This window comes from Eschrichtius robustus, chromosome 19 (assembly GCF_028021215.1).
Source record: "Eschrichtius robustus isolate mEscRob2 chromosome 19, mEscRob2.pri, whole genome shotgun sequence".
Taxonomy (NCBI): Eukaryota; Metazoa; Chordata; class Mammalia; order Artiodactyla; family Eschrichtiidae; genus Eschrichtius; species Eschrichtius robustus.
In genome coordinates this window covers 54826843-54852961 of record NC_090842.1, presented here as the reverse complement: position 1 = coordinate 54852961, position 26119 = coordinate 54826843, and the positions used below count along the sequence as shown (strand labels likewise).

General features: G+C 40.3%; 1 protein-coding gene across 6 annotated transcripts; it reads right to left on the bottom strand.

Annotated features, from left to right (window-relative positions):
• Window positions 1-25411, bottom strand: ZNF875 (zinc finger protein 875). 6 transcript variants are annotated; one of them, XM_068528498.1, is made up of 6 exons: window positions 25300-25411; window positions 24880-24968; window positions 10775-10901; window positions 10242-10337; window positions 3381-3431; window positions 1-3150 (listed from the first exon to the last, which is right to left on the bottom strand). In XM_068528498.1, the coding sequence occupies exons 2-6, from the start codon at window positions 24910-24912 to the stop codon at window positions 1466-1468; spliced, it is 1992 nt and encodes a 663-aa protein (XP_068384599.1). In that variant the 5' UTR covers window positions 24913-24968; window positions 25300-25411; the 3' UTR covers window positions 1-1465. The 6 variants fall into 6 exon arrangements, with proteins under 6 accessions (XP_068384599.1, XP_068384602.1, XP_068384600.1 ...); XM_068528501.1 differs by having other exon boundaries at window positions 1-3147; XM_068528499.1 differs by having other exon boundaries at window positions 25321-25411.
• Between the last annotated feature and the right edge of the window lie 708 nt (window positions 25412-26119).

Genomic DNA, 26119 nt, shown 5'->3' with positions numbered 1-26119 from the left:
CTTTATTTTTGTGACATGATTTTATGGAAAAGAGTAATTAAGTTCTAAGACTTAAAGAGATTAAAACTCAAAAGGTATTTTTCTGTTGAGAAAATGTAATAGCATGAGGCCAGGATTTACCATGGGGAGGGCTAAGAAGGGCAGGCCATGCCAGCTGCTCCATTTAAGATAGTATTTCATAATTTTTCACCAGGTTCTGCTCACTCCACTCAAACTTAGATTTTGAACAAAAATTATGACTCTTACACCTCATATTATTTGAGATAGTGATTCTCTAACTCAGACTCCTTTGGATATCGAGACTTTGGGACCTATGTTTATTTTTTCCCTAAACTGAAAGCCAATGACCCAACCACTGAGTATTGTACTTTAAATCCTACATCACCACTTTCTAAATACTCATATACTTTGTTCTTTTATGTTTTCAAATCTATTCTAAATACCTGTACAGAGATTATTTTCCAGATAAAATTCACAGTCATTTAGTCAAGTTTCATGAAAAGAAACTGGGCCTTGGGACACAACTCTAAATGAATTTGTGGGACACTGCCATTTTCAAAGAGTATTCTCAACCAAAAAGGTAGTATATTTTACAATGGTTGGAAAAATTTAAACCAAATAATTACTAATGGGATGCTGTATGGTAACTCAAAGAAGAATAGAAAGTAATTTTATTTTGTATTTCTGTATATGTGTACATACTTTGTTCATAACACTACATAGTACATTTCTAGTCTAAAAACACTAGTCAATAAAAACATTTTTAGTATGGATTCAACCTGAAAACCAGAGAAAGCCCCAGGAAGCAAGCAAAGATACGATATTTCCAAAAATGGACACCTCTTCCCAAACTTAGAGCTAGGATGCCTACAACCTTTCTTCCCTGTCAGCCTTTTGTATAATAAAACCTTCTACCCAAGCACTATCTCTGTCCCCATGAGTTGACCATTTTCCAAACTCTCCCTGAAGCTGACTCTGCTGGGTCATGCTCTGTGGAACCAAGATTAAATCAGCCATGGTTTCTGTCTCTTGTTCTCAGAAGGTAAGACAGACATCAAGAGACGGATTCTAGAATTGCTGTTTTTGTAACATCCAGGTTACTGTGGAAGGAGTGTTCAAGTATACTTGGGAAATGATATTGGAATAGTATCAATTCTCTAATTTCAACCTACTTAATAAGTATTCTCTCCATCAAGTTACCTGAGAGACCTTCCACAACCTAGCATCCCCACTAGGGAAAGCCAGAGCCCCTGAAAATGGGCCAGCAATTCTCCTTCAGGTGGATTGGAGATGTTGACCCTTACCATTAGTCTCGTGAACACCCCCATCACACATAAGATGTCTCTACTTTAGTGTCTGGCAATGGCTGACTTATTACTAAAGCTACAGCCCTGGGTGGGACTTCTGGTGTCTCATGCAGTGTGACTATTGGCTAAAGGTTTCACTACTTGTCCACACAAGGTTTCTATCCTGAGTGTGTCCTCTGATGTCTGATGAGGTTTGATTTCCGACTAAAGCCTCGCCCACACTTCCTACAAATATAAGGCTTCTCTCCTGAATGGATCCTCTGATGTCTAATAAGGTGTGACTGCCGGCTAAAGCCTTGCCCACACTCCCTGCATACATGAGGCTTCCCCCCCGAGTGTGCCCTCTGGTGTGTAATGAGAGTTACCTTATCACAAAAGCCTTGTCCACACTCCCTGCACACAAAGGGTATATTCCCTGAGTGTGCCCTCTTGTGCCTAAACAGGTTTGGCTTCTGGCTAAACTTTCTACCACACTCCCTGCATATGAAAGGCTTTTCCCCTGAATGTGTCCTCTGGTGTGAGATGAGGGTTGACTTATCATTAAAGCCTCGCCCACACTCTGTGCATACAAATGGCTTCTCCCCTGAGTGTGTCCTCTGGTGTGTGATGAGGGTTGATTTCCGGGTAAAGGCTCTCCCACACTCCCTGCATACAAATGGCTTCTCCCCTGTGTGTGACCTCTGGTGTTTGTTGAGGTTTGACTTCAGGCTAAAGCACTGCCCACATTCCAGGCACACATAAGGTTTAACCCCTGAGTGCGTCCTCTGGTGTATCTTGAGGTTTGATTTCCAGCTAAAGTGACGCCCACATTCTATGCACACATAAGGTTTCTCTCCTGTGTGTGTCCTTAAGTGTCTAATGAGGTGTGACTTCTGGCTAAAGCCTTGCTCACACTCCCTGCAAACATAAGGCTTCTCTCCTGAATGTGTCCTCTTATGTCTGATGAGGTGTGAATGCTGGCGAAAGCCATGTCCACATTCCTTGCAAATGTAAGGCTTCTCCCCAAAGTGTGCCCTCTGGTGTGTGATGAGGTTTGACTTCAGGCTAAAGCTCTGCCCACATTCCTTGCACACATAAGGCTTGACCCCTGAGTGTGTCCTCTGATGTGTGAAGAGGTTTGATTTCCAAGTAAAGCCTCGTCCACACTCCTTGCACACATACGGTTTCTCCCCTGAGTGTGTCCTCTGGTGTGTGATGAGGTTTGACTTCCAGGTAAAGCCTCGTCCACATTCCCTGCACACATAAGGCTTTTCCCCAGAGTGTGTCCTCTGGTTTTTGATGAGGACTGACATACTGCTAAAGCTTTGTCCCCACTCAGTGTACATGTAAGGGGTCTCCCCTGTGTGTGTCTTCTGGAGGCTGAGCTGGTTTGACTCCTTGATAAAGCCTAGCCCAAACTCTCCATATTTGATTGCTCCAAATCCTGAGACTTCTAAACCATGTAATTTTTTGTCTGTTTCCTCAAGGTTTGTCCTCTGGGCAGGGCTGGGCCCTATGTCCACCACTGTGTTGTCTTCCTTGGGCCTTACTGGCTGTTCTTCCAGGGTTCTGGACAATGCCTTTGAAGTGCTGCTTTTACTTACTCTCCCAAACAAAAGCTTGAAATCTTCTTCTCTCTCTTGAATTTCTGCTTTGTTGCTTGAGCAGGTTTGATCAAAGAGTTGCTCCTGCTGCTGTTTCTGATCTTCTGAATATTGTTTCCCTGAATGGAGATGATTTCCTGCACATAAACTTGAGAAAAACTGAGGGAGATGACTGAGCCACACATGTTGGCTGAGGGCTTGCTGACTAGAGAATGCCAGAGGACAGGAGGGACAAGGTTGAATTTCTAGCTTTGATCCTGCTGAATAAAGAATGTTTTTAGTCAAAGCAGTCATAGGTAGGGTTGCCTAGGCCATTTTGCTTTGCCCACTGGTCATTCATAATATGTTCACATCACAAGCTGTCTCCCATTCAGCCATACTTCCCAAGATCTATTTTTTATAATCCAGCCTGCAACCTGTTTTTTGTATGGCTACAATATAATATCTAAAATATCCAGTTTTCAAAGGAACAGGAAAGAGTGACACATACCTAGGGAAAAAATTGCAGCCAATAGAAACTGTTGCTGAGTGGGCCCAGAGGCTGATATAGGGGGAAAAAAAAAAAAAGAGTTCAAAGCTGATACTATGAATATATTCAAAGAACTAAAGAAAACAATGTGTGAAAAATTAAAGGTAAGTATGATAACAACTTAAAATGGAGAATCTCAATAAAGAACAGAAACAATTAATAAGAAACAAAAGGAAATTATGAAATTAAAAAGTAAAATAACTAAAATTACAAAGTTACTAGAGAGATACCACAACATATTTGACTTTGTACCAGAACCAGTGAACCTGAAGATAAATCAATAGAAATTACCTAAAACAGAAGGACAGAGTTAAAGAAAGACTGAAGAAAAACAAAGAGCCCCAGAAACCTGTAAGGCACCATCAGGTAAACCAAACCTATGTGTAATGGTAACTCAGGAAGGAGAAGACAGAGAGAAAAGAGCAGAAAAAAAATCTGAAGAAATTATGGTTTAAAAAGTTCCAAATTAAAAAAAAAAAAAGAACTTCCAAATTTGATGAAAAACAATCTACAGATCCAAGAAGCTCAACAAACCCCAAAATAAACACAAAGAGATCCTAGCTAGACACATCATAGCCAAAATGTTGACTATCAGAAAAAAAAAGACAAAAAGGAAATCTTGAAAACAGCAAAGGAAAAATGACTCAACATGTACAAGGGGAAAAACAATATGACTAGTGCTAACTTCTCATCAGAGACAATGGAGACCAGAAGGCAGTGGAATAATGTATTTAAGGTGCTGAAATAAAAGAGAAAAGACTTCTATCTATGAAGAATTCTATTCTCACAAAACTATGCTTCAAAAGTGAAATTGAGGGAATTCCCTGGAGGTCCAGTGATTAGGACTCCAAGCTCTCACTGCTGAGGGCCCAGGTTCAATCCCTGGTCAGGGAACTAAAATCCCACAATCCCACAAGCCACATGATGCAGCCAAAAAAAAAAAAAGAGAAATCGATATAAAGATATTCTCAGATTAACAAATACTCAGAGTATCTGTTGATAGCAAACATGCCTTGTAAGAAATACTCAGTAAGTCCTTCAGGTTGAAAAGAAATGACGCGAGACACTAACTCAAATCCACAAGAGGAAATGAGGGCCACCAAGGGACGTCCCTGGCAGTGCAGTGGTTAAGACTCCGTGCTTCCACTGTGGGGGGCGCAGGATTGATCCCTGGTCAGGGAACTAAGATCCCACATGCCACGTGGCAGGATCAAAAAAAAGAAAAGAAAAGAAAGAAATGAAGGCCACTGAAACTGGTAAATATGTGGGTAAATATAAAAGATAACATATGTATATTTTCCTCTTAATTTCTCTAAAATACAAAAAACTATTATAAAAGGCAATAAATATAACACAATATTGTGGGCTTTATAATATATGTATAAATATTTTACTTGAACTAAGTTAGTATTAATTAGAGGTAGACTGTGATAAATTAAGGTGCATATTTTATTTCCTAGAGCAGCATTAAGAAATAACTCCAAAACAAATTTAAAATCAAGAGTAAAATTAAAATAGTACACTTAAATTAAAAAAAAAAAAGTCATAAAAGGGGCTAGAGAAATAAAGACATGAGACATATTAAAAATAAATAGCAAAATGACAGATTTAAACCATATCAATAATTATATTAAATATGAACAAACTGAACACTCCAAACAAAAGGCAGAGATTATCCCACTAGATTAAAAAAACAATATCAAACAATGTGCTATTTACAAGGGACACATTCTGGATCCAAAAACACAAGTAGGTTAGAAGTTAAAAGGATGAAAAAAGATATACCATGCAAACAGTAATCACAAGGGAATTGGAATGGCTACTATATTAAGAGTAGACAAAATAGATTTCAAGACAAGGATTATTGCTAGACAAAAAGAGGGGTATTTCATAAAGACAAAAGGGCAATAAATCAGAAAAATAAAACAATTATAAAGGTATCCACAACTAAAAACAGAGCCCCAAAATGCATGAAACAAAAACTTACAGAACTAAAAGAAGAATTAGATAATTCAACAATATTGGAAATTTCACTATTCTATTCTCAATAATAGAAACAACTAGACAGAAAATCTCCAGGGATACAGAAAACTTAATAAATCAACTTGACCAAACTGACATGTATGGAACATTCCATCCAATGACTGCAGAATGCATATTCTTTTTAAGTGCACATAGACCATTCTTCAGAACAGATCATATGCTAGGCCAAAAAACAAATATCAATAAACTTAAAAACATTAAAGTTATATAAAGCATGTTTTTCTACCACAAAGGAATGAAATTAGAAATCAACAAATGAAAGAAAGATGGATAATCCACAAATATGTAGAAATTAAACAAGATACCTCTAAGTAACTCAGGGACAGAGAAGAAATCAGAAGAGAAATTGAAACATATTTTGAACAGAATGAAAACAAAACCCAGCATAATAAAATTTATGGCATGTAGCTAAAGAAGTGATTAGAGAGAGATTTATAGCTTTAAATGCCTGCATTAAGGAAGAAGAATGGTTTCAAATCAACTGTCTAAGTTTCTATCTTAAGAAATTACAAAAAGAGCAAATTAATAAATAAGCAGAAGGAAAGAAATAATACACATTTATAAAAAATTAATCAAATAGAAAACCAGAATGAGTAGAGAAAATCAATGAAATTAAAAGTTGATTTTTGAAGAGATCAACAAAATTGAACAATCTTTAGCTAGAATGAACAAGAAAAAATAGAGAAGACAGAAATTACCAAATCAAGAAAGAAAGAGGGAACATCATTACTGACCTCACAGAAATTAGAAGGATTAAAAGGGAGTAGTATAAACAACTTTATGCCAACAACTGGACAACAAAGGCAAAACAGAAAAATTCTAGAAAAACACAAACTATCAAAACTAACCCAATAAAAACTAGAGTATCTGAATAGACCTGTAACAAGTAACAAGACTGAATTAGTAATTAAAAGTCTTCACACAAAGACAAGCCCTTGTTCAAGTGTCTTCACTGGGGGATTCTAACCAATATTTAAAGAAGAAATGATACAAATTCTTCACAAGTTCTTACAAAAAATAGAGGAGAGAAAATTTCACCACTCATTATTATGTAGTCATTATCCTGATACCAGAGCAGACAAAGATATCAAAAAGAAAGTAAAATACAGATAAATACCCTTCATGAACAGAGGTGAAAAAAATCCTTAACAAAATATTAGCAAACTAAATCCAGCAGCAAGTTAAAAAGAATTATACATTATAATAAAGTAGGATTTATTCCAGGAATGCAAAGCTCATTTAACATCTGAAAATCAATTAATGAAATACACCATACTAACAAAATAAAGACAAAAAATACATGAACATCTCAACAGATGCAGAAATATCTAACAAAATCCAATACCCATTCTTAGTAAAAATACTCTAGAAACTAGGAATTGAATGGAACTTCCTCAACCTGATAAAGGGCATCTACATAAAACCTACAGCTAACATAATATTTAATGATAAAAGACTGAATATTTTCCTCTAAGTTCAGAAACCAGACAAGAATGTCTGTTATCAACAACTCCATTCTACACTGCACTGGAAGTTCTAGCCAAAAGGCTAAAGGAGGGGAGTAGCAGAACAAGGAAGAGGAGAAGTTAAAGACATCTAAATTGGAAAGGAAGAAGTAAACCTCTTTTTTGTTCACAGATTATATGATCCAGGACGTACAAAATTCCAAGGAATCCTCAATAAAGAGACAATAAGTAATCATTGTATTTAGTAAGGTAATATGATAAAAGCTCAAAACACAAAAATCAATTGTATTTCTACATACTAGCAATGAACATTCCACAAATGAAATTAAGAAAACAATACCATTCACAATAACATAGATAATAATAAAATATTGAGGAATAAATTTGACACAAGACATGTAAGGCGAACATTTTAAAACACTGCTGAGAGAAATTAAAGTCCTAAATAGACAACCATAGATTAGAAGACTCGATATTATTAAAACGGTGATTCTCCCTAAATTGATTGATAGATTCAATGCAAACCCTATCAAAACGAGAGTAAGCTTCTTTTGTTTTGTAGAAATTGACAATCTGAACCCAAAATTTATGTGTCAATTCAAAAAACATAGAATAGCCAAAATAATTTTGAAAAAGTTAGAATATTTACACTCCTCAACCTCAAAACTTTATAAGACCCCAGTAATGAAGATAGTGTGCTGTTGTCATATGAAGAAACATAGAGATCAATGGAACAAAATTAGGAGTCCAGAAATGAATCATTTACAGTCAACTGATTTTCGACAAAGGAGCCACGGCAATTAAATGAGGGAAAGCATACTATTTTTTTTTTCTTAACACCCTCATTGGAGCACAATTGCCCCACAATGGTGTGTTCGTTTCTGCTCTATCACAAAGTGAATCAGCCACACATATACACACATCCCCACATCTCCTCCCTCTTGCGTCTCCCTCCTTCCCTCCCTATCCCACCCCTCCAGGTGGTCACAAAGCACCGAGCTGATCTCCCTGTGTTATGTGGCCGTTTCCCACTAGCTATCTATTTTACATTTGGTAGTGTATATATGTCCATGCCACTCTCTCACTTCATCCCAGCTTACCATTCCCCCTCCCCGTGCTTTCAAGTCCATTCTCTACGTCAAGCATACTATTTTTAACAAATACTGCCAGGACAATTGAATATTCATATGCAAGAAAATGAATTTAGACTTTCACCTCACATGACACACAAAAATTAACTAAAAATGGATCACAGCCCTAAGTGTAAAAGCTAAAAGTATAAAACTTCTAGAAGAAACCAAAGAAGAAAATCTATGTGGCCTCGAGTTAAGCAAACTTCTTAGTTATACCACAAAAAGCACAATCCATTAGAAAATTGTTAAATTGAACATCATCAAAATTTAAAGCCTTTATGCTTGAAAAGACACCATTAAGAGAATGAAAAGACAATCCACAGACTTGTCTTTTTTCTGAAACTTCATTTCATAGTTGAAAATAATTGAAAATCCTGTATCTGATATAGGACTTGTGTCTAGAATATATGAAAAATTCTTACAACTCAGAAAGAAGACAAACAATCCAACTTAAACATGGGCAAAAGAACTGAGTAGCTATTTCACCAAAGAAGATATGCAAATGGTTAATAAGCACATGAAAAGATTAACATTATCAGTCATTAGGGAAATGCAAATTAAACCACAATGCAATACCACTACATACCCACTAGAATGTCTGTAATCAAAATTAGAGACAATTCCAAGTGCTGGCAAGGATGTAGAGAAACTGACACTCTAAAACACTGCTACTAGAAAATGCAAAAATAGAAAATATAAACATAATAGAAATGTAAAACATAAATGCTAATAGAAATGTACAGCCACTTGGGAAGATAATTATGCAGTTTCTTAAAAGGTTAAACATAAACATACCATACAATCCAGAAATTCTACTCCTAGTTATCTACCCAAGAGAAATGAAAACATATGTCCACATCAAGACTGGTACATGACTATTCCTAGCAGCACTATTTACAATAACCAAAAAGCGGACAATCCAATTCACATCAACCTGTGAATAGCCAGACAAAATGTGGTATATCAATACAATGGAATATTATATGGCAATAAAAAGGAATGAATTACCAGTACATGCTGCAACATGGATGAACCTCAAAAACATTATGTATTGAAGCCAGATACAAAGACAAATATATATTTTATGAGACCATTTATATAAAATGTCCAGAAACAGCAAATCTATAGAGACAGCATACCATTGGTTTCCTGGAGCTCAAATGGGAGGAGAAATAGATGCAAATGGGCACAAGGTAACTTTTTAGAGTGATGGAATGTTCTAAAGTTGTGTGGACGTGATAATCATACAACTCTAAAAGTTTACTCAAAATAATTGAACTGTACACTTACAATAAGTAGATTATGGTATATAAGTTATAACTCAATGAAGCTGTTAAAAAAGGAGCTGTGGAACTGTATACTTCTAAAGAGAGGTATTGAAATGGTCTATATTAAGAGAGACTAAATAGATATGCCATGTAAATGCACTACTGGGTCATGTTCTGGAGAGGAAAAAATATTACTGTGTCTACTGACAATTATGAGAGGTAGATGATAGGTATTAGATAAAATTATTGTGTTGAAGTTAAGTTTACTGAAGTTGATAGCTGTACTGTGGTTATAGGAGAATATCACCATTCTTAGAAAATCTTTTAACATACATCCACATATGAACTTACATATACACACACACACAAATATACGTATGGTGGAGGGAGAAGGGAGAGCATGCACACAAGAGACACACAAGCCAATGATAAAGCAAACTGGGTGAAATATTAGTAGGTGATTTTATGATGCCATTTTATAAAAACATATATGCCATATATATTTATACATATATGTGTATGTGTAGAGGACATAAGAATGTTCTTTGTACTATTTTTATTTTTGAAAATTTTCTGTAATTTTGAAGTAATTTCCAAATATCAAGTCAAAAATAAATAGGATGAAGCCCACTTCTGAAAATGGCAGCAGACTGAACTGGTCACAAGTATCCCCCGCAGAAAACAATGCCAAGTGAGAGGAAGGGAGGCTTCCTGGTGGAGGGAAGCGACAAGGAAACCAGCAAAGTCCCTCCCTTAACTGACGATGATATTCTGGAAAAGAGGTCACGCCAGGCAGCCTTACCAGGGACCTAGGGGCCTAGAAAAGAGCTTCCTCCCAGTACCTGAGAGATGCCTCATCCTTCCCTACCTGCCATGCTGCAGACGGTTCCAACTACCCTGTGTCTCACTCACCTGGACAGAGAACCAGCGGACGTTGTCTCTCCTCTATCCAGGGCTCTTCCCCTCGCTCCAGCTGAGAAATGAGTTTTGGTTTGGAAAATGGAATTTCTGCTCATAAGGAAAGAAAAAAAGGAGACTCTTGGTTATGAGCTCAAGGGGCCATTCCAGAACTCAGAGCCAAAATGGTGAGGGAAACCCAGAGGGTGATACAGAGGACCTATGAATAGTGAACTCTCTGCAGTAGAAGGGTTGAGTAAGAAAAGGTGACTCCGATCAGAAAAACAGCATATTAACATGGTGAATGAAAATCTCCTGGGTTTGGGGCAAGATAAAGTAAGAAAAAAAAAAGCAGAGTGGCATACACAATATGAATAAATCTACCTGCTTTCAACTCTACTGAATCCAGATCCACCTGAGGAAAAAGGTAAATTTTTGTTTTGAAGCCCAACCCTAAGACAAAGCTGCTTTGTGAGTAGCCTTTCTTCGTGACATACAGAAAATACTCTGTGAGCCAGACTTTAAGTGCTACGGGAAGCCCTTCTTACCTAGTGAGACCAAGTGGTTATAAGTCTCCAGCATCACCTCCCTGTGCAAGGTCCTCTGAGCAGGGGTCAACAACCTCCATTCCTCCTGGGTGAAGTCCACAGCCACATCCCCGAACGCCACGAACGCCTTTTAACACAAAACACACCTCTGCTCATCCAGGAGTCTGCCTTGTCCACACCTCAGGATGAGAGATCAAAAGGCATCCCTGAGGAGGTAGAGAAGATTTCTAGACCTGACTATGGATGATGAATAAAGGGTAACAGAATATACCACTCTAAAATATGCCACTTTGGCATAAGGATTATTTTGAGCTGAAGGCAATTAATAAGCAGACACAAGAAAAGCTCTCTGCCCTCTCCCATTTGCCTAAAAGCAGAACATAAATTTGCAAAGGTGTCCCCCTTCCCCTCTCTACCAGGAGGACAGAAATTAATCACCAGATACAACTCTAGACCCTTATCAGCCCAGGGATCGGCGCCAGAGAAATCTACATAGCAAATCTTTACTAACTAGCCCTTATCTTCCATTAGTTCCCCCATATATTATTAACCTTCCCACAATTTGCTGCCTAGAAACTCAAAGTCCTTTTCCTTTGTCTTGTCACATCTCTAAAGTTATTGCTATTTTGTTAAGATGCTATATAAGTTCAAGTTCTAACCACCCCTTTTGAGTTACCCATCACCGAGTACTCCCATGTGTATGCATGATGCACATGTTAATAAATTTCCAATTGTTTTTCTCTTGTAAATATGTCTTTTGTCTAATGTACAGCCAATGAAAAAAAGAATTTTTCTCCTCCCATACATGACCTTCGTGCCAATAGTTCAAAGACCATTACTCTCCCATCTCTATCCAGCCAGCATCATTGTGCACCTATCACTGTCAACATGCTAGGCTCACTGCCATGGGGGATAAAAGCAAAAGTTCTTCCACATTGGGAGCTTTAAATCTAAGCAGGAAGAGGAGGAAGACATCATACACATTACATTAAAAGAATAATCCTCTTGCTGAGTTTGAAGAATTTCAGAGACTACTTGGTCTAAGCATTTATGTTCTACATGAAGCAGCTCAGCCTCTGGAGCAGGGGATGAATAACCCACCACTATGTGTACTTCAGGCAGGGCTCACTCCTTCCCCTCCCTCACACTGCCACTTGAGCTGCTCAGGCCTGAGGAATGAAGTGGATGGTGGTGAAGAGCCTGGATTCAAAACCCTCTGCCTGGATTTGGAACCTACCTGTCCCCAACTAGTGTACCCTTAGGCAAATTAGTTAACCTCTCAGCACTTCAGTTTCTTCTTCTCTGAACTGAGAATAACAGTGCTTATCTCCCAGGTTGTGCTGAGGATCAGATGAGTTGATAAATGTAAGGACTCAGACAACTGACTACTCCACACAGTAAGTGTGTGGTGAGGTTTTTTTGTTTTGTTTTTTTGGTTTTTGTTTTGTTTTTGTCTGTGCCGCGCAGCTTGCAGGATCTTACTTCCCCAACCAGGGACTGAACCCACGCCCTCGGCAGTGAAAATGCCGAGTCCTAACCACTGGACCGCCAGGGAATTCTCTGTGTGGTGTTTTAAATTACAGATTCCTGGGTCCCACCACAAATCAATAAAATCAGACTCTTCAGGGATAAGGCTTTTATACCTTTTTTTTTTTTAATTATTTATTTTATTTTTGGCTGCATTGGGTCTTCATTGATGCACACAGGCTTTCTCTAGTTGCGGCGAGCGGGCTTCTCATTGTGGTGGCTTCTCTTGCTGTGGAGCACAGGCTCTAGGTGCACAGGCTTCAGTAGTTGCGGTGTGCAGGCTCAGTAGTTGTGGCACACGGGCTTAGTTGCTCCGCGGCATGTGGGATCTTCCCGGACCAGGGCTCGAACCCGTGTCCCCTGCATTGGCAGGCGGATTCTCAACCACTGCGCCACCAGGGAAGCCCAAGGCTTTTATACTTTTAAGGGCTCCTATGTATAGTCATGGTTGCAAATCACTGGGTCAGAGGAATCTGGAGAGGGAGGGGTCACTGTAGGATACAGAGATCAGAAATGGTTTCATGAGAGGGCAGTATGATCTTGGTCTTAAAGGCTAGGCAGGATTCAAAGGATGAAGGAGCGAGGAAGGCTAGGTACTCCAGACAAGGCATGTGAGATGGGAGGGAATAAAGAATGAAAAGTGGCTAGTTGGGAAAGAGAGCAGGCAGGTTGTAGCAGCCTACAGAGAGTCTGAAAGGTCAAAGGAATATAAAACTCTGTCCTCTACTGTGCATTTAAGGCAATATTTGAATACTACCCTTGAACTGATGGTAGAGGACTACACATGTGAATAGACAGGTGGTAAAGCACATGTTGCAAAATACTCATTATTGAATCTAGGTGGTGGGTATGTGAATGTCAAGGTACAAGTCTTTGTATTTTTTTCTTTATGTTTGAAGCTGTTCATAATTAAATGTTAGAGAGAAAAAGACTATTCACTCATTCAAGTTCCTGTCCAGTCCCTATAGTGATCTGATCTAATAGATCCTCCTCAGAATAAACACACACACACATACCTTGAAAACCTCTGACAAAGGAGCTACGTTACAGACCAACCTACATTATTTCAACAAGTTTAATACAACTGGTATTCCTGCAGCTCTAGAAAGATTCATGGTTTCTTTGTCTGAGACCCATGCATGTAGGGAGGGTATGGTAAACACTAACTGGATGATCCATTTCAAACCTCTCCCACTGAGTAGCAATACAGCTAGCAGTCTGGGGAACTAATTTAGGATAAAGAAAAAATACCTAATGAATTTTCACATCTGACTAAACAGATCTCCTGAAAGCCTGTTAAAAGCTTCAGCTGGATGCTTCTAGCTAGCTTCTATACATGATAATGTATAGAAAGAGAAGAGTTAAAGAAGCAACTAAGCAGTTTGCAAGCATAATTTAGAGGAAATATAGACAAGCCAGGACTTGCTGGGTTGGAAAATAAAAGTGTTTTACATCTCCAGTCTCTCCAGCCAGCAAGAGTCTCAAAATAAGAAATGGCCTCAGGGTAAAGATCAAGAGTTTGGCTAAAAGACCCAAATGTTATGACCTCTGAAATTGTTAAGGTGATGCCTAGTAGACAAAAGGGCTTCTGAGATTCTTACAGGTATTGTCCCACAGCACTGACACCCTGCCCAAAGATGAGAGGCCTATCTGGAAAGGAAATGTGATTGTAGCTTTTTGTTTAATAGAGTAATATAATCTGATACATGGGAAACCCAAAGAGTTTTTAAAGAAGCCATATCAGGGCTTTCCTGGTGGCACAGTGGTTAAGACTCTGCCTGCCAATGCAGGGGACATGGGTTCGAGCCCTGGTCCGGGAAGATCCCACATGCCATGGAGCAACTAAGCCCGTAAGCCACAACTACTGAGCATGCGCTCTAGAGCCCATGAGCCACAACTACTGAGCCTGTGCCCCACAACTACTGAAGACCACGTGCCTAGAGCCCATGCTCTGCAACAAGAGAAGACACTGCAATGAGAAGCCCGCGCACTGCAACAAAGAGTAGCCTCTGCTCGCCGCAACTAGGAAAAGTCCACGCACAGCAACGAAGACCCAATGCAGCCAAAAATATAAAAATAAAATAAAATAAAATTTAAAATATATATATATACTCTAAAGAAGTCATATCAGTTTGACTAAAAGGGCTGGAGACAGTTCAAAATGAAGAGGCCTCCTATGTGCCTCCAACTCCTCCCCTTTTTGAATGGGAGTGTATATTGCAGTTTTCCTGTCCATGTCTCACCACTGTGTGCTAGGTGGGTAGCTGGGGGCAGAGGGAAACAAATAAATTGTCTTTTTAGTATACATCTCTGACTCAAAAGGAGTTTCACTGAAGAAGCCTTAGCCACATCCAGACTGATATGCATATGATACTGGACTTTGAGGATGAAACTTCTGGGGATCTTGGGAGGGGAGTGAGTTTATCTTGCACAAGGGAAGGACATGGATCACTGGGACCAGAGGGTAGTTACAGTAATGAACCCCACTGTAAAACGTCTCCCTATATCTACATCCTTGTGTTAGTCCCTTCCAAAACTCTGCACTTGGCTATGTGCCTTGCTTTGATCAAAGCGACATTAGCAAACATAACGAGCTGAGGCTTAAAACGTGCTTGTCCATTGCGGTTGTCCTCTCTCTTGCTGTGTAGGGAAACCCAAGACCATCGTTTGATCAAGCCTAAGCAGAGTCTCTAGAACAAACCCAAGCCTACATGGAAAAGAACCAAGAAAAACCAACACACCTGAGACAACCAGCTTGGTAACTGTCATGCATGGATAGTCACCCAGCCCCAGTCAAACCACCAGCTGACTGCAGCAACAAGAGCACAAGTGAAACCTGCAAAACATCCATCTGTGCCCAGCTCAAAATGCTGACCTATCAAATTGTGTGCTAATAAATTATTTTGTTTTTCTTTTTAAATATTTATTTATTTATTTGGCTGCACCGGGTCTTAGTCGCAGCACTCGGGATCTTCGCTGCCGCGTGTGAGATCTTCGTTGCGGCATGCGGGATCTTTTAGTTGCTATATGCGGGACCTTTTGTTGCAGCATGCGGGATCTAGTTCCCTGACCAGGGATGGAGCCCAGGCCCCCTGCATTGGGAGCACGGAGTCTTAACCACTGGACCACCAGGGAAGTCCCTAAATTATTTTGTTTTAAGTCAGTAAGATTTGGGTAGTTTGTTATGAAGCAAAGGCCAACCTATACATTGATAAAGGAGTCACGTTATATGAAAAATACTTTGCAAGTAATATTAACCTTGAGATCAAGGTTAATTGATCGCCAAGATGCTCATGCTGTTACAAACTCCTAACAGAGATTCAGACAGCAACAGATTCAGTCCTCCCATTTCTCACTGCCTCCCAGGCATGAAGTCATTAGGTGATAGAGGATAGATTTATTTGAATGACTTGAATAGTTATTTTTCTCCCTTTTTCCAGCCAAGTGCCTAAAAAGTGAATCTAATCTAAATTAAAGGTGTATATGAGATTACTCCACTGTGCTGGCAATAAACACATTTTCAGAATGAATAATCAGAACATGATGTCATAAACAGAACACATTTGAAGTGAAGACTGCCCTGAATATCTAAGACACTGTTGTTGAGACACTGAAGGAAGACTTCTGATCAGAAAAGTGATGTTACTGTAATGTTTGGGGGATGTGAGGATTACAGATGCAATGGGTAGCAAAGGAACATATCAACATGGGGAAACAAATCAGGACATTATTGTGAACATTCACATTAGAGAAGAAGAAGATCTGCACTGGCAGGTCTACCCTGGGAATGTAACACTGCACAGTGTAACAAAAACAAAAAAACTGCACAATGTAAAGTGAAACATGGTGATGGAACAAAGGAATCTCAAAAAAGGAAGAAATAATTGATAGGATCACATGTTTTAGAACAAGCAGGGTTCCAAAGCTCCAACTGGTGTGAGCGCTCACTGCTTCAAAATATTTATTTCTACTCACCTTGTCATATTTTAGTTTTGAGAATAAACACAAATCTATAAAAGAATTTCACGCACAAAGTTGATCACAGAAGCATTATTTGCAACAGTTAAATATTGGGAACAAGTTAAATGTTCCCCCAAATTGAGAACTAGTGGATTGGATCATTCACTCAAAGCACTATTATAGAAATCGTTTTCAGTTGGATAAATGTTGGTTGTTCCTTCACCTATTAAAAAATGGGTCTGAGGAAAAGGAGCGGTGAGCTGACGCCACCAGCGGGTGCCCGTCTAGTTCCGGGCTCCTTAGAAAAGTCACACGCGACGAGGTGGCAGCGCGCGCGTCTCCGGTTTCACTGTGACGCGGTGTGGTGACCGCCGCGTGTGATGAGCTACAGTGAAGGCCTCCCTGCTTCCCGCGGAGCTTTCCGGGACGCCCTTCTCCCGACCTCGGCTGCCCCAGCCCAGCGGCTCCACAGCCCGTTCTTGTGCGGTAGCACAGGCGCTTTGGTCTGTCCCCGGAAGTGCCGCGTTGAAGAGGGTCCGCTCATCCTCGTGGGAACTGGACACGTTGAAAGCCGTGTGGACGAAAGGCTCTTGGTGCTCCAGCCAGGCATCAGGGCCGTGCCTCTGAGGTGGGAGAGCCAACTTCAGGACACTGGTCCACAAGAGACCTCCCAGCTCCACGTAATACCAAACGGTAAAAATCTCTCAGAGATCTCCATCTCAACATCAAGACCCAGCATCACTCAATGACCAGCAAGCTACAGTGCTGAACACCCTATGCCAAACAACTAGCAAGACAGGAACACAGCCCCATCCATTAGCAGAGAGGCTGCCTAAAATCATAATAAGGCCACAGACACCCCAAAATACACCACCAGACGTGGACGTGCCCACCAGAAAGACAAGATCCAGCCTCATCCACCAGAGCTCAGGCACTAGTTCCCTACACCAGGAAGCCTACACAACCCACTGAACCAACCTTAGCTACTGGGGACAGATACCAAAAACAACGGGAACTACAAACCTGCAGCCTGTGAAAAGGAGACCCCAAACACAGTAAGATAAGCAAAATGAGACGACAGAAAAACACACAGCAGATGAAGGAGCAGGGTCAAAACACTCCAGATATAACAAATGAAGAGGAAATAGGTAGTCTACCTGAAAAAGAATTCAGAATAATGATAGTAAGGATGACCCAAAATCTTGGAAATAGAATAGACAAAATGCAAGAAACATTTAACAAGGATGTAGAAGAACTAAAGAGGAACCAAGCAATGATGAAAAACACAATAAATGAAATTAAAAATACTCTAGATGGGATCAATAGCAGAATAACTGAGGCAGAAGAAAGGATAAGTGACCTGGAAGATAAAATGGTGGAAATAACTACTGCAGAGCAGGATAAAGAAAAAAGAATGAAAAGAACTGAGGACAGTCTCAGAGACCTCTGGGACAACATTAAACGCACCAACATTCGAATTATAGGGGTCCCAGAAGAAGAAGAGAAAAAGAAAGGGACTGAGAAAATATTTGAAGAGATTATAGTTGAAAACTTCCCTAATATGGGAAAGGAAATAGTTAATCAAGTCCTGGAAGCACAGAGAGTCCCATACAGGATAAACCCAAGGAGAAACACGCCAAGACACATATTAATCAAACTGTCAAAAATTAAATACAAGGAAAACATATTAAAGGCAGCAAGGGAAAAAAAACAAATAACACACAAGGGAATCCCCATAAGGTTAACATCTGATCTTTCAGCAGAAACTCTGCAAGCCAGAAGGGAGTGGCAGGATATACTTAAAGTGATGAAGGAGAAAAACCTACAACCAAGATTACTCTACCCAGCAAGGATCTCATTCAGATTCGATGGAGAAATTAAAACTTTTACAGACAAGCAAAAGCTGAGAGAGTTCAGCACCACCAAACCAGCTTTACAACAAATGCTAAAGGAACTTCTCTAGGCAAGAAACACAAGAGAAGGAAAACACCTACAATAACAAACCCAAAACATTTAAGAAAATGGGAATAGGAACATACATATCGATAATTACCTTGAATGTAAATGGATTAAATGCTCCCACCAAAAGACACAGGCTGGCTGAATGGATACAAAAACAAGACCCATATATATGCTGTCTACAAGAGACCCACTTCAGACCTAGAGACACATACAGACTGAAAGTGAGGGGATGGAAAAAGATATTCCATGCAAATGGAAATCAAAAGAAAGCTGGAGTAGCAATTCTCATATCAGACAAAATAGACTTTAAAATAAAGACTATTACAAGAGACAAAGAAGGACACTATATAATGATCAAGGGATCGATCCAAGAGGAAGCTATAACAATTGTAAATATTTATGCACCCAACATAGGAGCACCTCAATACATAAGGCAAATACTAACAGCCATAAAAGGGGAAATCGACAGCAACACAATCATAGTAGGGGACTTTAACACCCCACTTTCACCAATGGACAGATCATCCAAAATGAAAATAAATAAGGAAACACAAGCTTTAAATGATACATTAAACAAGATGGACTTAATTGATATTTATAGGACATTCCACCCAAAAACAACAGAATACACATTTTTCTCAAGTGCTCATGGAACATTCTCCAGGATAGATCATATCTTGGGTCATAAATCAAGCCTTGGTAAATTTAAGAAAATTGAAATCGTATCAAGTATCTTTTCCGACCACAACGCTATGAGACTAGATATCAATTACAGGAAAAGATCTGTAAAAAATACAAACACATGGAGGCTACACAATACACTACTTAATAACGAAGTGATTACTGAAGAAATCAAAGGGGAAATCAAAAAATACCTAGAAACAAATGACAATGGAGATACGACGACCCAAAACCTATGGGACGCAGCAAAAGCAGTGCTAAGAGGGAAGTTTATAGCAATACAAGCCTACCTCAAGAAACAGGAAACATCTCGAATAAACAACCTAACCTTGCACCTGAAGCAATTAGAGAAAGAAGAACAAAAAAACCCCAAAGCCAGCAGAAGGAAAGAAATTATAAAGATCAGGTCAGAAATAAATGAAAAAGAAATGAAGGAAACAATAGCAAAAATCAATGAAACTAAAAGCTGGTTCTTTGAGAAGATAAACAAAATTGATAAACCATTAGCCAGACTCATCAAGAGAAAAAGGGAGAAGACTCAGATCAATAGAATTAGAAATGAAAAAGGAGAAGTAACCACTGACACTGCAGAAATACAAAAGATCATGAGAGATTACTACAAGCAACTCTATGCCAATAAAATGGACAACCTGGAAGAAATGGACAGATTCTTAGAAATGCACAAACTGCCGAGACTGAACCAGGAAGAAATAGAAAATATGAACAGACCAATCACAAGCACTGAAATTGAAACTGTGATTAAAAACCTTCCAACAAACAAAAGCCCAGGACCAGATGGCTTCACAGGTGAATTCTATCAAACATTTAGAGACGAGCTAACACCTATCCTTCTCAAACTCTTCCAAAATATTGCAGAGGGAGAAACACTCCCAAACTCATTCTACGAGGCCACCATCACCCTGATACCAAAACCAGACAAAGATGTCACAAAGAAAGAAAACTACAGGCCAATATCACTGATGAACATAGATGCAAAAATCCTCAACAAAATACTAGCAAACAGAATCCAACAGCACATTAAAAGGATCATACACCATGATCAAGTGGGGTTTATCCCAGGAATGCAAGGATTCTTCAATATACGCAAATCAATCAATGTGATACACCATATTAACAAATTGAAGGAGAAAAACCATATGATCATCTCAATAGATGCAGAGAAAGCTTTCGACAAAATTCAACACCCATTTATGATAAAAGCCCTGCAGAAAGTAGGCACAGAGGGAACTTTCCTCAACATAATAAAGGCCATATATGACAAACCCACAGCCAACATCGTCCTCAATGGTGAAAAACTGAAACCATTTCCACTAAGATCAGGAACAAGACAAGGTTGCCCACTCTCACCACTATTATTCAACATGGTTTTGGAAGTGTTAGCCACAGCAATCAGAGAAGACAAAGAAATAAAAGGAATCCAAATCGGAAAAGAAGAAGTAAAGCTGTCACTATTTGCAGATGACATGATACTATACATAGAGAATCCTAAAGATGCTACCAGAAAACTCCTAGAGCTAATCAATGAATTTGGTAAAGTAGCAGGATACAAAATTAATGCACAGAAATCTCTTGCATTTCTATACACTAATGACGAAAAATCTGAAAGTGAAATTAAGAAAACACTCCCATTTACCATTGCAACAAAAAGAATAAAATATCTAGGAATAAACCTACCTAGGGAGACAAAAGACCTGTATGCAGAAAATTATAAGACACTGATGAAAGAAATTAAAGATGATACAAATAGATGGAGAGATATACCATGTTCCTGGATTGGAAGAATCAACATTGTGAAAATGACTCTACTACCCAAAGCAATCTACAGATTCAATGCAATCCCTATCAAACTACCACTGGCATTTTTCACAGAACTAGAACAAAAAATTTCACAGTTTGTATGGAAACACAAAAGACCCCGAATAGCCAAAGCAATCTTGAGAACGAAAAATGGAGCTGGGGGAATCAGGCTCCCTGACTTCAGACTATATTACAAAGCTTCAGTAATCAAGACAGTTTGGTACTGGCACAAAAACAGAAATATAGATCAATGGAACAGGATAGAAAGCCCAGAGATAAACCCACACACATATGGTCACCTTATCTTTGATAAAGGAGGCAAGAATATACAGTGGAGAAAAGACAGCCTCTTCAATAAGTGGTGCTGGGAAAATTGGACAGGTACATGTAAAAGTATGAAATTAGAACACTCCCTTACACCATGCACAAAAATAAACTCAAAATGGATTAAAGACCTAAGTGTAAGGGCAGACACTATCAAACTCTTAGAAGAAAACATAGGCAGAACACTCTATGACATACATCACAGCAAGATTCTTTTTGACCCAGCTCCCAGAGAAATGGAAATAAGAACACAAATAAACAAATGGGACCTAATGAAACTTAAAAGCTTTTGCACAGCAAAGGAAACCATAAACAAGACCAAAAGACAACCATCAGAATGGGAGAAAATATTTGCAAATGAAGCAACTGACAAAGGATTAATCTCCAAGATTTACAAGCAGCTCATGCAGCTCAATAACAAAAAAACCAACAACCCAATCCAAAAATGGGCAGAAGACCTAAATAGACATTTCTCCAAAGAAGATATACAGATGGCCTACAGACACATGAAAGAATGCTCAACATCATTAATCATTAGAGAAATGCAAATCAAAACTACAATGAGATATCATCTCACACCGGTCAGAATGGCCATCATCAAAAAATCTAGAAACAATAAATGCTGGAGAGGGTGTGGAGGAAAGGGAACACTCTTGCACTGTTGGTGGGAATGTAAATTGATACAGCCACTATGGAGAACAGTATGGAGGTTCCTGAAAAAACTACAAATAGAACTACCATACGACCCAGCAATCCCACTACTGGGCATATACCCTGAGAAAACCATAGGTCAAAAAGAGTCATGTACCAAAATGTTCATTGCAGCTCTATTTACAATAGCCAGGACATGGAAGCAACCTAAATGTCCATCGACAGATGAATGGATAAAGAAAATGTGGCACATATATACAATGGAATATTACTCAGCCATAAAAAGAAATGAAATGGAGGTATTTGTAATGAGGTGGATGGAGTTAGAGTCTGTCATACAGAGTGAAGTAAGTCAGAAAGAGAAAAACAAATACAGTATGCTAACACATATATACGGAATCTAAGGAAAAAAAAAAAAAAAAAAGCCATGAAGAACCTAGTGGCAAGACGGGAATAAAGACACAGACCTACTAGAGAATGGACTTGAGGATATGGGGAGGGGGTGGGGTGAGATGTGACAGGGTAAGAGAGTGTCATGGACATATATACACTACCAAATGTAAAATAGATAGCTAGTGGGAAGCAGCCGCATAGCACAGGGAGATCAGCTCGGTGCTTTGTGACCACCTAGAGGGGTGGGATGGGGAGGGTCGGAGGGAGGGAGATGCAAGAGGGAAGAGAAATGGGAACATATTGTATATGTATAACTGATTCACTTTGTTATAAAGCAGAAGCTAACACACTATTGTAAGGCAATTATACTTCAATAAAGATGTTTAAAAAAAAAAAATGGGTCTGAGTAGATATAATGTCACTAGCTTTAATACAACACCATCTTATCATTAAGGTCTATCAAAATGTATGTATGTAGGGGTGTGTGTGTGTGTGTGTGTGTATGTATATAAAATTAACCAAATTCCAATGATAAAGAAATCTAAAAATAAAGTGCAAGACTCATAAGTGTGCAGGCTGTGCTTTACACATCATTGAATGTAGTCTATCAAGAGTTCTGCAAACAGTAAACATTCAGCAAATTTGTTCAATGGAATCAAGGAGAAAATACTAAGAATTAGTAACATCATGTGCCTGCCAGCCCAACTCATTTGTTACAAATTCTACTTTACCCTCTCAGGCAGTGATAGCTAATATCCTACTGTATATTTGCTTAAATTGTTTCGTGTAATTCAGATGTCATGCATATTAGAGTACCTGGAAATCCTCCTCAAACACCCTGAAATATGTGGTTAATTACATGCCCCAAATAACATATCAAAACAAACAGAAACTCCCTTGTTACTTATTAGTTCCTTCAAATTAATTTCTTTAAGGTGTGGTTCCTCCAGGCACCAAACATATCATGCGTGCCAGGTACTCCTCTAGGCACAGAGGTTTCATCTTAAACAACTTATCAGTTCAAATGCTTGTGCACTTTGATCAAGTTTTCATAATGCTTTTTTTTCTTTTTTCTTTTTTAAAGTATTAAGGGCAGGAAAAGTCAGCTCACACAAATTTCTGGCTTTTCCCAGAAAATCAGAATGCTTCCCTAGTAACACTATGAGTGGTGAAGAAAGTACACACAAAAGATTCAATGTTACCTTAGGAAATGCCCCAGATTTCCTATGCATTCTTGGTACTAACACTTTTCAGATGAATATAATATTTTACAAATGAGAAATGCAGAACTCTCGAAGTTGTTCTGATAATGCCTAGGAAATTGTAAATCTCTAACATGGAGACCAGGATTAAGAATAAATCAAGAAGGCTTCCCTGGTGGTGCAGTGGTTAAGAATCCGCCTGCCAATGAAGAGGACACGGGTTCGATCCCTGGTCCGGGAGGATCCCACATGTCGCGGAGCAACTAAGCCTGTGCACCACAACTACTGAGCCTGCACTCTAAAGCCCATGCTCCGCAACAAGAGAAGCCACCACAATGAGGGGCCCGTGCACCACGGCGAGGAGCAGCCCCCGCTCGCCGCAACTAGAGAGGGCCCATGCACAGCAATGAGGACCCAACTCAGCCAAAAATAAATAATTAAAATAAATAAATGTATTAAAAAAAATAAGAAATCAAGACAATGAAGGCAGATCTGAAATAACCAAGTTAGTGCATATCAAAAATGATAGTAAACAAGCCTGGCAACTGTGTTGGTGCTCAATAAATATCAGTCACATTCAATTAAGTCAAACTCATCATAGTCACCATTCTCAGGGGTTAGAAAGTTTCCCTTTAAGTTCCTATATGCCTATAGCTCTGATTTCCTATGTCAAATCCCTTCTCAACATCCTTCAAAATCTATCTTACTCAAAGACAAAGTCTACACTCCTCAGCCTGGCACTCGACCTGGCCACCCCGACTCAGAGGTGGAAAACGAAAATCCTTCAGGGGCCAGGCAGGTAATAAAAATGAGAGAGACAGGCAAAACGTTAGATTTCAATGGTTTCAATCTCAGTATGGAGGATACTGTGGAAACTACAGCAAAAAGACTGCAGGACCTGTCCAAATGATGCAGACACTGTTCAGCTCAAATTCCCTGACACCAAAGTAGAGTGCAGTTTATTTTCTGAGAGGCAAGCAATCCAGAATTTTTGGTGAAATCTCCCCATTGCCAGATGCTGAAAATGCTCTCAAATGTAAAATTCAGGTCAGACCATACCATGTACTGGTGAAGATAGTCTGTATCTTCACCAGTACATTATTTAAAAATCAACCTAAAATACGATCTTCCCACACTGTGTTAAGGGCAGTGTGCCCAGTGGCCCAGCCTCAGACTAATCATTCTTCCTGCCCTCCCACTGGTATGTCTTCACCAACTCTCCAATTTACCAGACTCGCAGGGGTAGTTCAAACAGCCCTACTTCTCCTGGAAGTCCTCCCCAGCCACTTCAGGCCACAGTCTACTCTGCTGTCCCTGCCTTTCATCCTTATCACTGGACAATTAAGCCTGGATGTCCCTGTATTTTTATTTAAATTGCTCCATGTGTGTTGTTCACAATTAACTACTTCGAGGATGACTGAAGTATGGATGGAGCAGAAAGAAATGTTGAGGGAAACTCCATGTAAGCCACTCCTCCAGGACCAGGAAAGAGCTTTGCCCAATACCAACAAGGCAGCCTCCAGAGCAAGAAAAGGGAATGGATTCATCCTCTTGACAGCCAAGATGGAATTTTACGGAAATTCTCACCTCTTTTTTGGCTTTCAGGAGCCCCGTGGCCATTCTCCTGATCTCCTGAGTGCTCTCCCTGAAGAAGGGCAAAGTCTCAGAAGGCAGATCTGAGGATGTGAAGAGATATAAGAGCACGCCTAGTTGGAAAACCCCTCCCAAGTGCAGGCGGGGTGTGCTCCAGAGCCCCACTACTGGGGATTGGGAGTGTCACAGAATTCACCACCACAAGCCAATTCCCATCTAGACCCCTGGAGAAAGGGCCCAGGGTGACCGAGCACCCTCAAGCTCAGCCCCAAGCTCTGGCCAGAGAGTGAAGCCCATATCCCCCAGCAGCGGAGTAAGGGTTTGTCCCTAAGGCAGACTGTGTCGTCGTGAGTAAAACCGGGACAAGCATGGGGACGTGCTGAGTGGACGAGGCAGTGACTATTGGGCACTCACGGAACGCGGGGTGCACGTTACCGATCCTGAGGCTGAAGCTCGGGAACCAAGAGCAGAGGTTTGAGAAGGACCCGAATACTGTTGTCTACCCCGTTGCCAACCGGCCTAATGGGCGGACTCCACCGGCCGGAAGTGTTCCTGTTACGCCAACTCCTCACGCTAAGGGGCGAGCGGAAGAGAGGGCGGAAGTGGCCGCAGAGGCCTCTGGAGAGTGTAGTCTTGGGATGGAGAGGAGAGGGGCGTGGGCTTCTCCATCGTAGGGTGACTGTCACATCCACCTCTTACACAGCCAAGTTTAGGAGCCCGTTGTTAAGGTGCCCAGACCGCAAGGTTCACCAGTTTCTCCGCCGAGGGCCAATGAGATCTGCAGGCCACGAGAGCGTCGCGGACACCCCCGAGAAGTCTAGGAAATGTGGTCCTGGAGCCTGGTGTTGCGGCGGCGGGTGACCAGACTGTGCGCACTGACCTTCAGCGGCGCGGGGGAGCTAAGCTTCCCCACCAGAGTCTCCACTGGTGTCCCCTTCCCGGAGCTGAAACCAGGGTCGGCACGGGCTGGACCAGAGGCGGGCCGATGTGGGCGCGGCTCAGAGTAAAGCACTTGGAGGGTGGGGAAGCGGGGTGATGCTGTGTTGGGACTCCCAGATAGGAGCGACACCGGCTTTACGTCCCCGAGGTTGGGAGGGGGCGCCAGTATAGACAGGGAACACCAAGGCTGTTTTCGGAGAGAGCGGGATTGGCTTGGGCCAACTTGGAATGGCGGTGGGAGTGGCTTTCGTCTTGTGTGCCCGGGATTTTGAGGAATGGAGAGGCTGGACTTGGG

Excerpts from the sequence above, each read along its gene's own strand:
- ZNF875 (XM_068528498.1), bottom strand. The coding sequence starts at position 24,912 with ATGGCCACGGGGCTCCTGAAAGCCAAAAAAGAG. Across the intron at positions 10,902-24,879 it reads TCCTGAAAGCCAAAAAAGAG|GCGTTCGTGGCGTTCGGGGA; the intron begins GTGAGAATTTCC and ends TTGTGTTAAAAG. Across the intron at positions 10,338-10,774 it reads TAACCACTTGGTCTCACTAG|AAATTCCATTTTCCAAACCA; the intron begins GTAAGAAGGGCT and ends CCTTATGAGCAG.